The sequence below is a fragment of the Pezoporus flaviventris genome, unplaced genomic scaffold (assembly GCF_033815535.1).
Source record: "Pezoporus flaviventris isolate CSIRO_AGI_PZ_B2104156 unplaced genomic scaffold, CSIRO_AGI_Pfla_v1 ptg000057l, whole genome shotgun sequence".
Taxonomy (NCBI): domain Eukaryota; kingdom Metazoa; phylum Chordata; class Aves; order Psittaciformes; family Psittacidae; genus Pezoporus; species Pezoporus flaviventris.
The window spans coordinates 1,986,502-2,002,463 of record NW_026892605.1 but is presented as its reverse complement, the minus strand read 5'-3'; the positions used below and the strand labels follow the sequence as shown (position 1 = coordinate 2,002,463).

General features: G+C 41.7%; 2 protein-coding genes across 7 annotated transcripts in view; one reads left to right on the top strand and one right to left on the bottom strand.

Moving 5' to 3' along the window:
• Positions 1-993, top strand: part of MTREX (Mtr4 exosome RNA helicase) — a 45,306-nt gene extending 44,313 nt beyond the window's left edge. For 4 of the 5 annotated variants that reach the window (XM_061469405.1, XM_061469406.1, XM_061469407.1 and 1 more), the window contains 2 exons: positions 258-362; positions 753-993. In XM_061469405.1, coding sequence (XP_061325389.1) covers positions 258-362; positions 753-805 — 158 coding nt within the window. In that variant the 3' untranslated portion in view covers positions 806-993. The remainder of the gene's footprint in view (positions 1-257; positions 363-752) is intronic. The other variant, XM_061469404.1, reaches the window with a different exon arrangement.
• Positions 872-15,962, bottom strand: part of PLPP1 (phospholipid phosphatase 1) — a 59,220-nt gene continuing 44,129 nt past the window's right edge. For both annotated transcript variants that reach the window (XM_061469411.1, XM_061469412.1), the window contains exons 4-6: positions 10,949-11,006; positions 3,515-3,691; positions 872-1,331 (exon numbers count right to left, since the gene is read on the bottom strand). In XM_061469411.1, coding sequence (XP_061325395.1) covers positions 1,206-1,331; positions 3,515-3,691; positions 10,949-11,006 — 361 coding nt within the window. In that variant the 3' untranslated portion in view covers positions 872-1,205. The remainder of the gene's footprint in view (positions 1,332-3,514; positions 3,692-10,948; positions 11,007-15,962) is intronic.

Sequence of the window (15,962 nt, the reverse complement as noted above, 5' to 3'; positions counted from 1 at the left end):
GGGGCTGTGAAGGCAGTAGAAGGTAACAGGACGAGCATTTGGAGACAGCTTCAAGGAAATGCCTGATGGAGAATTCCACTGTTAAAGAGAAACCAAGTTTAAGACATGCAGTTTTTCTTATCCTTGGCTTCTAGATAAATTGAACAGGGTTGGAGAAGATATGAATACTTTAATCCAAAGTGAGCTTAAGCAACTGAATTACTCAGTGACATGATGTAGCAGGAGGTACATAGTTTTCTCCTACACCTTTTATACAGGCAGCATAATTCGATGCATGAGGAGGTTGGAAGAATTGCTTCGGCAGATGTGCCAAGCTGCAAAAGCCATCGGAAACACAGAGCTGGAAAACAAGTTTGCAGAGGGTATGTATTTCACTTCCACAGTACAAGAAGTAACTCTAGAAAAGGAAAGTTGGGGAGGGCAGGTAGGACACAGAATGGGGGTGAAGGATTTGGTAACATAAACTTCTGCTGTTGACTGCACGGTGAACAAATCATTGCTCTCTTTCCAGAGGAAAGAGCAAACTTTTATCAAAAAGCATCTGTCTTACAAGTTTGACTTTAAAAGGTGGTGGTTTTGGTGCATTCTGACAGTTTAACAGAGTTTGTGACTGAATATGGATGTACTGTTACTTTCGTTTAAGACTCATATCACTTTGTTTACTGTAAGGTGTTACATGCATGTGCCTGTATTTAAATAGTGATTGTGTCAGTTATGAGTGTTGGATATTAATGTGTTTTCCTTTTTAATAGGGATTACAAAAATCAAGAGGGATATTGTCTTTGCTGCAAGCCTTTACCTGTAACAGGTTGTCTTCCAGAAGCAGCACAAGAGCCACCTTACGGGGAAATTTAATCACACGATACTTCCATTTCCAATAATTTTTTTTAATGGAGCGTATTTTAACCACAGTTATTTTAATAAGGCATGTACAAACAGTTTATGTAATATAACTGTTACCATGTTTTCAATAAAAATTTACAGTTTGAATAACTTTTTTCTTTTAAGCAAGGGCTTGCACCAACAGATATTTAAAGTTTAGATATACAATAACTGTGGTTATTGTAACTCTGGTAGATGTTATTATATACAGGTAAAGTGAGCATCCAAGAGCAGCAGCAGTCCCTTAAAGGCATTACTTCCATTACAGATTTAGACTTGTGAAATTGTTTTCCTTTCAGAGAGCAAGACAAGTGAGTCATGCTTTATGGTTGATGATTGCTGCCAAAGTGATTTCCATTTGTTGGAGTCTCATGTAGGGTTGTATGGGAATCTTCCTTCGGCTGAAATGTACATCCTCTCACTTTGAAGAAGTCAGACACGTACACAACCTAAGTGAAAAAATTAGTGTTAAGATCTTGTAAGTCTTTGAGACAACAGGTAAATGCTTTTGCAGAAGGTGAACTCCATTATCAAAACTTTATTTATCAAAGTTTAACCAGGTTGAAACATTAGAAAGTTGCTAAGAAAGTCATGTATAAAATTCCGTCATCTGTTCTTTCAATAGCTTTTTCTCCAGCTATTGCTCCCGCTCTGATGGATTGCTTCGCTACTGATGGTTTAAGCCAAATTTAAGGTTATGTGGTAACTGCTCTAATGGCCTTGTTGGGAACTGCTTCATCACAATAGCTATAGTTTTAACTCCTTCCTTTAAATGAAGGAGCAAAATATGCTTGCTGAGGGCCTACACCACATGTACGGTTAAATTTACTCTGTAAGCTATTTAGAATAGGACATGAGAGTGTGTACTTTGGCTGAGGAAGACACGTCAGTAGTTAGTAACTATCTGCAGTGTGACCCTCCCTTACATTTATTCTTGCTGGCTAAACCAACCTTGGATTCCTCTCCTTGGCAAGGTTCACAACAGCAGCTCCTTCCCCAGTTCAAGTGTCTTATAGCCCCAGCAGCTGTAAGGCTAACTACTTACTTTATCCTTCCTTGCATTTCTTTGACCATGCCACCTCACTTTCTTCAGTTACCAACTACAAGACACATCCTTTGATCCAGTTCTGCAGTTTGTTTTCTTCCCTTTGCCCACTTCAAGTCATACTAGTAGGCATGCTGAGTACAGTGCTGCATGTAGTAATTAAGAAGCTTTCTCTCATGATCCCTTCCTACATCACCTCCTCCCATCCCACTGCAAACCTGAGAACTTCAGAACACAATTTATAGCAGCAGAAGAAACCGTACTCCGTGCTGCAGGCTGGCTGGTGCCCCAGCAGGCTGCTTTAGCTGCATACCAGATGAGTTTCAGTTTCCACTCAATGCTAAATTCACTCAATTTAGTGCTCCATTTGCAGTTGCTGCCCCAGCATGCTCTCACCTCAGCTGTTTCTGGACTCTTCTCTTTACAAATAATTTCCTCACCTTTCAACTCTGTAGTGCCACCTTCTACTCATGCTTGTATTGCCAAGTGTCTCTAAGATAGATACCCTCCTCGCAATCATCCAGCAGCCCCCACTAAACTTGTTGTCCTAATAAAAAATAAAAATTCCCTCAGCTTCTCAGTCCCTGATGCTTCTCATTCCCTGCACCCCTTTTCTTAGAGACTGAGGTTGTACAACAGTAAGGGGTAGAATTATGTTTTAGTCAACATGCAGCCATTTAACAGCAGTTAATGCAGTATGCAGAGCTTCCCAGAGCAGCTCCAAGGCTTGTTTTGATGATTGATTGCCACAAGTAAACAAAGCTTTATCTTGGAATGACTTCCGACTACCAGCTGAGAGAACATTTGTTTATCTTGGACTTGGTCCTTGCCGGTGAGTCTCAGTTCTAGGTAATGGAATTCCTCAATATGACCTCAGTTAGCTCATGTCTCTGATCTGTTTCTTCCCATGACCGAATGCACCATGGGATTGTGATGATGGCCAGCACAAGTGCTGCCACTAAGTCAGCCAGGCCTGCAGCTCCAAGTTTAGCTGATCTTCTTTTCAGATGGATAACTCTTCACACATCAGAACAGCTCAGCTTCACATGCCTTGTGAACACACTTTTAGCACTCAAAATGCACACAAGGCATGCTGAAGAGTTTTTGTTTCCCATCAGACTGAAAAAACAGGCTGTTTAAGCTGGCAGAGATTGATATTTTCATGCTGTCCTTATCCTTAAAGGCTTTGGGTTTTGCCCCTCTTACCTCATACACAGTTCTCCTCTGCTGTTGTGCTTGAGATGTAGAATTTGGCTAGAAGCAGAAGGTAGGGTTATTTAGAGGCCCACATGGTTTTGCAGTTGATCATTTCCAACTTGGTTGTTTGAAAAGCTCTGGGGCAGGGACAATTTCATGTTGTCCAGCAGCTAAAAAAGCCACTTATAATTGGTGCAGTCTCTACCCCACTCACTAAAGTACTATTGCTACACCCAGTTCAAGGAGTTACTTTGAAAGCTGCTGGAGAGGTGAAGCATTAGGAAGAGAGGCCTGCTTTCCTCTGAACACAGCCTGCAGTTCTAAGGTGCTGCTTATAAAAGCAGCATTCACACACACACGCACCCCCCTCTCCCTTCAGGAATTACTTACAATGAGCACAGCTACCACAGCTCCCTGAATGAGTCCTGTTAAAACATCACTCCAGTGATGCTTGTAATCAGATACACGTGACAGACCCACATAGATGGATGAAGCAATAAGACCAAATTGTATGGTAGGACGTAAAAGTCTTGCCCAGTCTCCTTTCATTCTGGCCTGAAGATAAATCTAAAAGAGAAAGAAAAATAGTTCAAAAATGCAGCAAATGCAGAAGCAGTAATTGTGTAAAATTGTGCAGGGTCTGTTCAAAGAGCTGAAATTTGTGTTCAGAGACATCATGATGTCCACAGATATTCAAAGACCTCTACTCTCGTAACTATGTTATGGCAGAGTTTGATGATAGTCTTTATGGTTTTATAAAAAACTATGTGACACCATCATATAGGTGCTTATAGGTACTTGCTGTATTTGTACCAAGGTGACAGTTTTCAGGATAAAGGTACTAGTAATACCAGAGATACTTACAGCTTAGAAAGAATGCAGTGTTTTACTGCTGAATTAACTACAGGTAAGTCTTACTAAAACCGAACAGCAACTATCCAAATTTACAGTCCTTCAAATATAGGGAGCCCCATCTTGCTCTGAGCAGGGATATCATTAACATCTTTGGTGACATTTACACATCATATATTTAGAGCTGACAGTCTTTTTTGCTTTATTCTCAATTCCAGTCACCTTTAGCATGATCAGCCTTCTGGCATCACATTCCATCTGTAGTCAAGCATCACATCAGAACTAACTCGATAATGGTGACTGATAGCATCTAGGATCACATTCCACACTTGTGTATTTCACTGAGCTCCATGTGTTCCTTGTCCTTTCTAGCTGCATATTAACCATGTTGCCACTCCAGTAAGCAAGTTAGCATGTGCAGGTCCCATGCTTTTTCTCTCTCTTCAGCACTATTTATGTTGTATCTACGCTTTTGATGTGTTCTCAAATTCACAGTACTTTACTTAACTCCATTACTTTCCCATCTAACCTAAGACCCTGCTTTGTCTCCCTCTCCGGTCTGTCTAGGACATTAACCTCTTATTTCAGCTCTAAGAGGAGCTTCTCCAAATCCACCCTGTAAGGAGTACTGACAACTTGATCCTGTTGCCAAAAAAAGCACCATAGTTACCGTATTTATGGAGAAGAACAATACAGCTGGAAGTTATATTTAACATTTCAAGTCTCTCTCTTCAGTGCCACCTAAGAACTTCTGTTCCAAGTACAGACCCTTAACTGCCAGTGCTACAAAGTCATAGAAGCTGACTAAAACCACAGCAAAACAGCACACTAAACTGCTGGTAGATCCCCCCCTTGCCAACAAAAGCCATAGCTGCCTTTAGATTTACAATATAAATACAAGCATAGAGCATGCACTGTGGGTGCAAAGGTGTTACTTTCCAAAGTTAAACATGTGGGGAATGTTTGGTTGGCTTCTCTGACTAACTTCTACATCATCATTTTTGGCATGCTGACTTTTTCAGCTATAAATGGAGCATCAGAAGGATCAACCCTATCCATAACTGTCTTTCTTTAATAGGTCAGGGTGAAATCAGCCTCTGAAGAAGCTACCGAGCCTGAACTTGGAAATATTTCCCCCCCTCAGGTGGTGGGCACTGCTTATTTCTGGTGACCTTGGTTTCACCAGTAGGTAGATGTTGTGCAGCCACTTTAGAAATTAGCTGTCTCAGTTCTTTTAACAAAAGGTGTTTTAATGTTCATATATTAATACCACATCTGAATTTACTCACAGTAGACCACAACACTACCTGCTTGCTTGCCAAATGGAGCAGAGGTGGGTCCAAGGAACACATGCTGGTAGCCTAAAAAGAGCTGCCTGATGATTCCATACTGGCTGTTCTTTCCCCTTTCCCTATTCCCACTAAATCCTGCTTAAGGCAGCTAAAAATACCTTGCTGTAATAAAGTTTCTTCCATGTAAGCATTTCTGGTAGTTGGCAAAGGTGTAGAGACATACTAGAAAAGAGAGTTATGCAACTGCAGATAGGTGGGAAAACAGCTTTACTTCTGAACAGAGGAAGAAAATGAGGCAAACCAGAGAAAAAGCAAATTTGGAAAGATGGTAGTCCACAACACCTAACAACCAATAAAATAGTCTTAGAATCAACCTTACAGAGCATGTATTCAGATTTTCTTTCTGCTTGAGAAAGCAAACAAGAAACTTGGATTTAACATCTACGTAAAGACTTTATTTTCATACTAAGAGTGTAACCTCCAGTCATAGAGAATATATGGAGCTGCTCTATCAGCTGCAGAATACATGCAGTTGGCTACAGGCTTCACCAATTCTAGGTGCTTCTTCACACCACCAGATCCAGTAGTTGCAGAGGAAATGCCCAAAGCCCTTCTTGCAGGTTCTACCAGGAGATTGATATGTATTACTCTAAAACTAGGTGTGAGAAATCACACCGCAGGTAAGTGTCAGTGTGACTGATCACTGCTGTATTTAATTTCAGAAGTTAGCAGCTGTTCTGGTTACAACTGTTTTTTTCTCTGTTACTCGTTTTTGTTCAGTTGAGAGTATTTGCTGCAATAGCAAATGCCACGTTATTTTAAGCAGGTAACTTCAAACTGACACTGCTTTTAATAGGCTCAGGCAGTTGTGCTCCCCCACAAAGATTCTTCCTACTGCCATGACTCACTCTTTGCAAGACAACAGCCATGTGCCTGGGTTGAAACAAGCCAGCACAGGAAAATGGACTAGCCAAAGAATTCCGCTAAATACAAACCAGGGTTGATACCAGAAGCATGCCCGAGTCCTCCGTATAGCATTATATGAACAGTATAGAGGTGTCTTGGTGTTAGCTGCACTAACACTGCTACTTTGACCCTGTTGACTAATGGCAGTCAGTGACTTTAAACTGTTCATAGGGCCTCTCCCGACAGGCACAGCATGCCTCACGTTCTTCTGAGCCTCTCTGAAGTCATCTACTTTAAGCTCAGCCTGAAAGAAGGGAAACAAGCAAGTCCCTGCCAGTCTCCTCACCTAAATCTCTTTGCTGGAAAGGAACAAGCTTTACAAGTAAAATTAATTTACAGAAGCAGCAGGAATTTAGGAAACGTCATGTTGTTACGACTACTGTAATGCTCCTTGCCAGCATCTCACTTGCTGCTGAAAAATACATTTGTGAGGCTTACGAATGCAGCAGGAGCATCCGGAGCTGTTCTGGTAGCAATGTGCTCCTATCCATGACAGCTATTTGATCATGCTAGCTCCCTGGTATCCTGTTTCTGACCATCTGTCTCATCATTCAGTAGTAGCATTCATCTGTGACCTATTTCCCTTCATTCCTCCATCCTGGTGTTTCTCATGTTTATTCTTTTTAAGGTGCACAAATAGATTTCGTAGAAACTTCATTGTAATGGGATTAAATAATCTCCAGCTTTTTTCCCCTACTAGCTAATGCTTACTCTATAATGAAAGTATGTTCTGTACACCGCACACATCCTGAACACAAGTTTTTTCTTAATCTATGGTCTGGTACTTCATTTCTAAAAATACACACAGGAATGAGGAGAAACTCACAGCCACTTTGTGGTTTCTTGAAAGAAGCCACAGATGTGAATGGAAGGGTCTCTGCAACTGAAGAATTATTTGCTACTCAACATTTCTAGCATAATTTTCACATATTTGCTCTTCCTCCAAAGCAGTATTAATATACGTATGCCTGCCTACCTAATTTTAAAGTGAATTTTAATTTCTTAGATAGACTTTTAGAGGCTAAACAAGAAAACTTTACAGTCAACACCTTTAAGGCACAAAATTCTTTTAACTATCAAAACTTAATCAGTCCTCTAGACAAGGTCATACTTCAGATACTGAGTTTTGATTCTTAAAAATCTTGAGCCATTTTCCATTCAATATCTTCTCAGATTTTTTCCTCAAGTCCTATTAAACAAAAAGTTCTGTACTGTTAAGATGTTTTACCTTTTAAAGTATAAGAAATCCTCTTGTATACAATCATTCTGTGATTCTCTCAGTTCTTTACTGTGAGGGTACTGAGGTGCTGGCACTGGTTGCCCAGAGAAGCTGTGGCTGGCCCATCCCTGGCAGTGTTCAAGGCCAGGTTGGGCGGGGCTTTGAGCAACTTGGACTAGTGGAAGGTGTGAGGGGCACCGTGGCAGGGGGTTGGAACTAGATGATGTTTAAGGTGAAGGGAAAGGATATACTTAGCAGTACCTTCAAGGTGGAGGTATATCTGAGCTGCTATTCAAAGGCATGGTCTGTCCCTTTTTACTCTAGCCATGTAGTCCTGCTGACTCCCCTGTGCCGACTCTGATGTTTGAATAGCCCTACAGCGAGCTGGTACAGGGAACTGATCCATTGAACAGCTGAATTAAGGGGGGGAAAATGAACACTCAACCACCGATCCCAACATAAACAATTAAAGAAGAGGATTTCAAGAGCAAAGTTGACTGGCACATTTAGGAGCAGGAGTACAAAAAGCAACCTAATGCCTTGTTTAGCCTATGATCTCTCTGCAAAAGAAGGCGGTTGGCCCAGGTCACTGAAATACCAATTGCCCTCCTGTTCTCGTCAGTAATTCCCTGTGTCCTTGTACACACAAGGTGTTCTTTCCCAATGAAATGTGGGAGAGTTTGAAAGCCACTCAAGTTACATCATGCAAAGACTCATCATCCCTTTTCATCCCAAGGCAAAGCTACACAAACATGCTGCCATCCCCAGAATAGCAAGGCGGCTTGGCTGGGTTTCTTTTCCTCATCCCGGGTGCTCAGGCCAGCTACAGCCAAGACTGACTCCATTACAACAACCTGATCCTCAGGGAGGCACTCATGTCTGCCAACTGCAACACTTGCAGTGGGCTCATTCTCACTACTGAAGACACCATACATTTAGCTTTTTAATTCACAATAGCTTTCAGATGCAAGTTTAAAAACAAAGTTGAAGCAAGACCTTATGATTAACTGCAGCATTCACCCTCAAGGGAAAGGGTGCTAATCTGGTTGTGTGGACACTGCTAGAAGAGGTGTTCAACTGTGCTCATTCTCCCATTCCCCAAGTCAAGATCAGATGGTTTGTTGATACAGAAGAGATTGTGCCAGCATTTAACTCCAAAAGGCAAGGAGCAGGCGGGGGAGGGGATGACAGAGGCAATTTGGGATCTGGCATCTGTTATTAGGTCACTGGGTTCCCACATACTGCTGCAGCTCAAGCTCACTCCAGTTTCAACATAAGGCTGTTGTTGGCAAGAGCATCCCAGAGATAACGGCTCCGTCTGGAGCAAACTGACACCCCTAGCTCTGCCAAATTAATTTCAAAATACATTCTCCAGCACAACTTCCTGGCCTGACAGTGTGCAAACAGGTTTTTTCTGTGGTTTCACTCGTTCCATATACTAGTGAGTTAGAAACTAGAAGAAACTGTAAGCCTAACCAGGAAGTAGGCTAAAAATCCAGGCCTTAAACTGATCCAGCTATGTCTTCTTTACAGGTATATGGCAGGATAACATCCTGTTAAATGCAGCCGTGATCTGTATGCTGTAAGAATTACAAGTGATACATACTACTGCTTATTTAAATAAGAATATTATATAAGCTATTTAACAAACGAAATTATTTTAGACCCAGATTTAAATCAGTATTATTCAGAGCAGCCCTGTGGAGAAGGACTTGGGGGTGTTGGTCGATGAAAAATTGAACATGAGCTGGCTTCAGTGTGCACTCACAGTCCAGAAACCAACCATGTGCTGGGCTGCATCAAAAGAAGCGTGACCAGCTGCTCAAAGGAGGTGATCCTGCCTCTACTCTGCTCTCATGAGACCTCATCTGGAGGTCAGCTGCAGACGTAAGAAGGACATGGAGCTGTTGGGAGTCCACAGGAGGCCACAAAGATGATCACAGGGCTGGAGCACCTCTACTGTGAAAACAGCCTAGAGAAGGCTCTGCAAGACCTTGTAGCAGTCCTCCAGTAACTACAGGGACCTGTAAGAAATCTGGAGAGGGACTTTCTACAAGGGCATGTAGTGACAGCACAAGGGGGAATGGCTCTAAGCTGAAAGAGGATAGGTTTAGATAATAGGAAATAGTTCTTTACTGTGAGGGTGGTGAAGCACTGGAACAGGTTGACTGGAGAAGCTATGGCTGCCATATCACTGGCAGTGTTCAAGGCCACACTGGATGTGTCTTTGTGCAACCTGGTCTAGTGGAAGGTGTCCCTTTACCCATTCTGTGACTGATTCATGCCACACAGTTCAAGCTTTTCTTATTTTACAGTGCCAGGGTTTATGCCATCTGTGCGAGAGAATTTCTCCTTTGATTCCCCCAAGCTGTACTCTTGTTTTTGAAAAGCATTACCTCTATAGAATGATTTAGGCTGGAAAAGATCAGACTGACACAGTCCAGTCCACCCCTAAACCACGTAACTATGCCACATCTACATCTCTTTAAGTACCTCCAGAGATGGTGACTTGATCATTTCCTTGGGCAGCCTGTTCCAATGCTTGGCCACCCTTTCAGTGAAGAAGTTTTTCCTGATACCCAGTCTAAACCTCCCCTTGCACATCTTGAAGCCTTTTCATCTTCTATCATCTGTTACCTGGGAAAGAAGACCAACACCCACCTCTCTCCATCCTCCTTTCAGGTAGCTGGAGAGAGTGGTAAGGTTTCCCCTGAGCTTCCTTTTCTCCAGATTAAACAACCTCAGTTCCCTCAGCTGCTCCTCGTAAGACTTGTTCTCTATAGAATCACAGCTTCACCTGTCACAGTATACACGTTCAGCAAGTAACATTTAACAGTACATTTTCTCCAGTATGCACACATGGCAGACTCCTCCAATCTCTCCAGAAACCAGCACACTTGTGTCTGGTTATGATTAATACTGCCTGTGAGTAACACCACATGTTAACAATTCCATCCTGCTCATGACTCAGTCCATGGCTGGACTCAGTGCGCAAAGAGCAGATGAAGCCAGCATCAGAGTTCAGGTTTTAAGTGCCTCAGGTTTGGTGTAGAGCCAGAGGCAGCACTCTGCCTTGCCACATGGGCAAGGGGAGAATTAGAGAGCCGTTTTATTTACCTTCCTGTGGTAGCTGTCTGCTTGAAGACATCAGCACCCTTTTTTAAATAACTCTTTTTTATTATTACTTAAATAAAGAGACAACATTCAATGAAAAGGTTGGTATGCAGTAATGCTGTGTTAATAGAAATGTAAAATCATCATGCACAGGAGTCATCAACCTTCTTCAGATATCTGTATGAATGCTTCCCCACAGTTTCTGGACTAACAATCTTATTACAGGACAGAAGAAAGCAGAACTCTAATCTCCACAAAGCCTCTTATTTGTGCTGGACTCTTGTCTCTTGTCTCAGCCAGAGACAAGGTAAGAAAGCCAAGTAAATATTGCAACTTTTGCACTAGGACACTAATGAACTTAGATGCAAAGAGCATACTTACTGCTAGGAAGAGCATGCAGTACATGGAGAACGAAGAATGGCCAGAATAAAATGACAGTCTGGAAAAGAGCAAACATCTCATTATTTTTCTGTTGCAAAATCCAGTCTACAGAGTTACTAATTTGTCTTACACAAGTGAACTGGAAAAATGCAAACATTCCATACTTTTTCTTCAAGAAGGCATTCTAAGCACATCAGACATCTGACAATGGCTTTTGACAAACAGCACAGACTTCACACTCAGCAGCTATCCTGTTCCAGCAATCACTTGATGTCCACATCAGGCTAGTAATTACTAGCACTTTGAATAAAGTTGGAACAGCAAGTGAACACATCCTCAAAGCTAGAAATCAAGTGCCCTTTAAAACAGTATTGTTTCATCTTCTTGATAAATACCAGAATACTGTAAATAAATGATTTTAAAGTTTATAATATCCGATATTCGCAGTGCCACAATGTACACACTGAAAGGTAATCACCCCAAACAAAATCAGTAGCCCTTGGTCAGCATCAAGAGACAGAAGTTAACAGCACATATTTAGATGTATATACCACATATTCACATGTATACCTTTGTTAAAACATACTGATTCATACAGAGCACGATCATCCATCATTGAAGGGTAGGGGGAAAGGCAGGAAGGCAGTTCATTAGTCAGCCAGCTGCAGAAGACAACACCTCCCCTTATCTATTATTTTCAGAAATAGCTTCATGCTTAGCTATCACATTTAAAGAGTGGCAGCACTGCCTTCAGCTCATAAAGGCTTCGAGCAGGTCCAGACTGAAGGGACTCTGCATTTGATGCTGAAGGTTTTCTCCTGCACAGATGGTTTCTGTGACGAGCTGAGTGTCAAAGTTGTAAAACAAATGCCACTCACTTCTTGTCAGGAGTAGAAGGCAACATGGAAAGACATTCTAATTCTGTCTAAAGTGGAAAAACTGTACTTAAAACTATTTTTTAAATAAAAGTGGAAAAACTGTACATAAACTCTATTTTTCTATTTTATGCAGAGCTTGTACCTGTGCTGTTTGACAGGCTATCAGCCAGGCTCCTGTGCAATTCAGCTACATAACAGAGCAGTCCTGGCTTAAGAGTTTGGCATACCCAAACAAGGCCAACTTAATTAAAAGTTTCACAGCAATCTAGATTGCCCTCCACCATATCCAGCAGGGCCCTGTTTTGGTGCCTCAGCCAGGCAGAAAGCCCGAGGCCAGGGAAATTCCTGGTGAAGGAAATGTTTCTACCCTTTGGACAAGACTAATGAAGTCAGCTCTAATATGCAGTTAGATAATTGAGTTAAGCATTCACTACTCAAATACCACAAAGGCAGCAATAAAACTACTTGCGCACAAGTGAAACTCCAAAACTTTCTGCATTAATTTGCATGTGTAACATAACGAAAATGCATCAGCTGTTGGAAGAAAAGAAAGCCACACAGAAGTTTCCTGCATAGGTTTCAGAGTTCTTGGTTTATAGTTGACTCAAAGCATTGCTAATAGTGCAGTGAAAAGTACTCTGGAGTTGTTTCAGAAGTACTAAAACAATCCTGAAAATAGTAAGATGAATTTTGTGTGTCAATATTTGTATATTCATGCACAAACAGATATTTTTCAATTAAGTTTTTAAATAGAAAACCTGTATTGACAATGTGTTATCTTAAGATGTTGAAAATTTCAAAGCCATGAACATTACATTTTAGCTAGACACCTCTACTTTACTGCTCTAACTCTTCACCAGTTGAAATCTCTGGGCAACTGTCCACTATGAAAGCCAACAGAGTAAGCATTTTGAAGAGCTCTGCCTTTCAGATAAACATGTCTTCTGAGCCATGGAAGCAAAGCATGCTGTTCTACAGAACAGAAGACAGATGAAGGAATTCTGGCTCCTATGCCAATATTTTACCCACTGACTTTGGGGCTATTCCTGTTGTCTATGAGATGGCATTTCCTGCAGTTCTTGAAGGCAACCTATTACCAACTGAAGGAATTCAGAAGGCTGATAAGAAAAGGAATAAAACCAAATACTTTAAGGAGGGGGGTTGGGTTTTTTTAGTTCTTATGCAGTTTAATGGTGTTTTAGACTACTGACATTCTTGGTTTTAGGAATGTATTAGCCCAGCATAAAAAAATGCTTTGTTGGAAGTTGAAGATTACAAAATATGAAGGCATTCTCATCAGGCATAGATAAGATTGCTGTACATGACTGAAAATGTTGTGCTTAGAACATGAAGTATTGCCAGAAATACAACTGGGACAAAGTATTGATCCAACTTGTATATTGTGCAATCCCAATGACATTTCTTTGGCAATACTGTCATCTCTAGATTTCTTTAAGGAACAGACATGTCTTTAACAAATTAAAGAAATCTTGGAACCCTTTCAAACACTAGGTTTGATAATGGAAGAGCTTCCCAGTGACCCTCAGCACGCAAACAGTGTCATCCCAAAACCAGGAGAACATTCTGTCTTCAAACCAGCCAAGCTGCTGCACAGCCCAGGCTTTGAGATCATACAGCAGGTGCTATCTTGCCATTAGCCAGCATTATTTACTAGTCCTAAGAATGCATAAGTATCAAAAGAAAATAAATTTATAAATAATGTGGTACAGACAACTCTCAAACCCCCTGCCTTTCACTAATGAAGGCTAAATTATTCCAGCAGGAATTTGCACACCAGATTTCAAGAGTTCTTTTACCAATTAATATTAGAACAACATCCAGTGAACATGAAGTAAGAGCTGGTTAAGTGTAAAGTCTTGTTTTGATTGTTTCCAAGATGGCAGAGACTGGCATCAAAACAACAGCTCTGCAGACAGAGATCCATGCCTTTTACTTAGTCAGTACCTACCTCACAGATCCCTTCTGATGTGAGGAACAAGGCTTTAACAGGAAAGTGCTTATTTCCACTTGGGCAATATATTACTAGCACATTAGAAGAATGCCTTAAGTAACAACCCAAAACCAGTTTCAGATCTTGGTTGAGGCCTAAAGTTTCCAATGTCTGCAGTACAGCGGGACATCTCAGAAAGGGCTGCATCAAAAGGAGCGTGACCAGCAGGTCGAAGGAGGTGATCCTGCCCCTCTACTCTGCTCTTGTGAGACCTCACCTGGAGTATTGTGTGCAGTTCTGGTGTCCTCAACATAAAAACGACAAGGAACTGTTGGAACAAGTCCAGAGAAGGGCCACGAGGATGATCAGGGGACTGGAGCACCTCCCATATGAAGACAGGCTGAGAAAGTTGGGGCTGTTCAGCCTGGAGAAGAGAAGGCTGCGTGGAGACCTCATAGCAGCCTTCCAGTATCTGAAGGGGGCCTATAGGGATGCTGGGGAGGGACTCTTCATTAGGGACTGTAGTGATAGGACAAGGGGTAATGGGTTAAAACTTAAACAGGGGAAGTTTAGATTGGATATAAGGAGGAAATTCTTTCCTGTGAGGGTGGTGAGGCACTGGAATGGGTTGCCCAGGGAGGTTGTGAATGCTCCATCCCTGGCTGTGTTCAAGACCTGGTTGGACGAGGCCTTGGGCGATATCATTTAGTGTCCTTGCCCATGGCAGGGGGGTTGGAACTTGATGATCTTAAGGTCCTTTCCAACCCTAACTATTCTATGATTCTATGAAAACAACATAAGTTAATGGCTGTTCAGCTTTCTTTAAACTTAGTTTTGCCACAACTTTCACATGGCTTATAGAATCATAGAATCACAGAATAGTTAGGGTCGGAAAGGACCTTAAGATCATCTAGTTCCAACCCCCCTGCCATGGGCAGGGACACCTCACACTAAATTGTATCACCCAAGGCCTTGTCCAACCTGTTCTTAAACACTGCCAGGGATGGAGCATTCACAACCTCCCTGAGCAACCCATTCCAGTGCCTCACCACCCTAACAGGAAAGAATTTCCTCCTTATATCCAATCTAAACTTCCCCTGCTCTTTCCCTTCTTTATCAGGCCAGCTCCACCAGCCCCTACTAGACCTGGCCTACAAACTTGGGTCCCATGTTCAAGGAACCTAAACCCCTGACTATGACACCACCCTTTTAACCATTTATTAACCTGGCATAAAGACAAAAGTAAAGACTCGTGATTTATTTAAAAGGTTGCCTTAAGACTGGTTACAATTAATCGCTACAGTTCTTAAAGATTACCTGGGAAAATAAAGTATAAACAATTCCTAAAAGATGTACTTGAACTGAACCGCTTAGTACCTTCAGCCAGGATTTCTAATCCCAGATTAGCATGTCTGAAACAGATGGCCTTGCGGGACTAGAAACTGACAACCGTGTCATTCTGTTCTGTTCCTTTCCATGCACAAAGGCAACTTAGCCTAATGTGCTGAGCCCACTTGGTAGAAGGTACTGTTTAAGCATTTATGCAAAGTACAGGAAAAAGAAAGTACATGAAAAAGGAAGTACAGAAAGTACATGTTTAAGCAGTTAAGCAAAGTACAGGAGTCCAACAGGGAAATTAAAAGCCTTAGTGAAAAAAAATACTGGAAAATAGCTAAATACATATGGTACACTGGGGCATTAAATGGCGACAAATTAAAGTGTTAGAAATTACAGTAGAAATGGATAAACCAGAAGAAAGCTTATCTTGTGGTGCCACAATAAACCTAGCAGAGGCTGAATGATAAGGGAATCTTTCCAATATAGGTACTGAATTACGGAATGATCCCTTAGGAAAAAACAGGAGGCCCAGCAAAACATTACGCACGCTCTCACATCAATGCAAATAAAACCGCTACTGGGTCAGCCACCAAGTCCCTTCTATCCTCAAGTTCTCTGGATTCTCCAAGTCCAACTCAAAGCTTCCGCTGACATTCATGTTACCCATTTCATTGAGCCGGACTGGAATAAGTGCCAGACAGAGATGTAGCTCTGCACATCTGTGCTGAGTAAGCCAGACAGCTCCACATGCTTGTCAGTGAAATATTCCTAGAATCTAAATGCCATGAGGATGTGGTTTAATGAAGTGCTAGTCCTATGCTTCAGCTGAAGCACCATATTCTTTAAA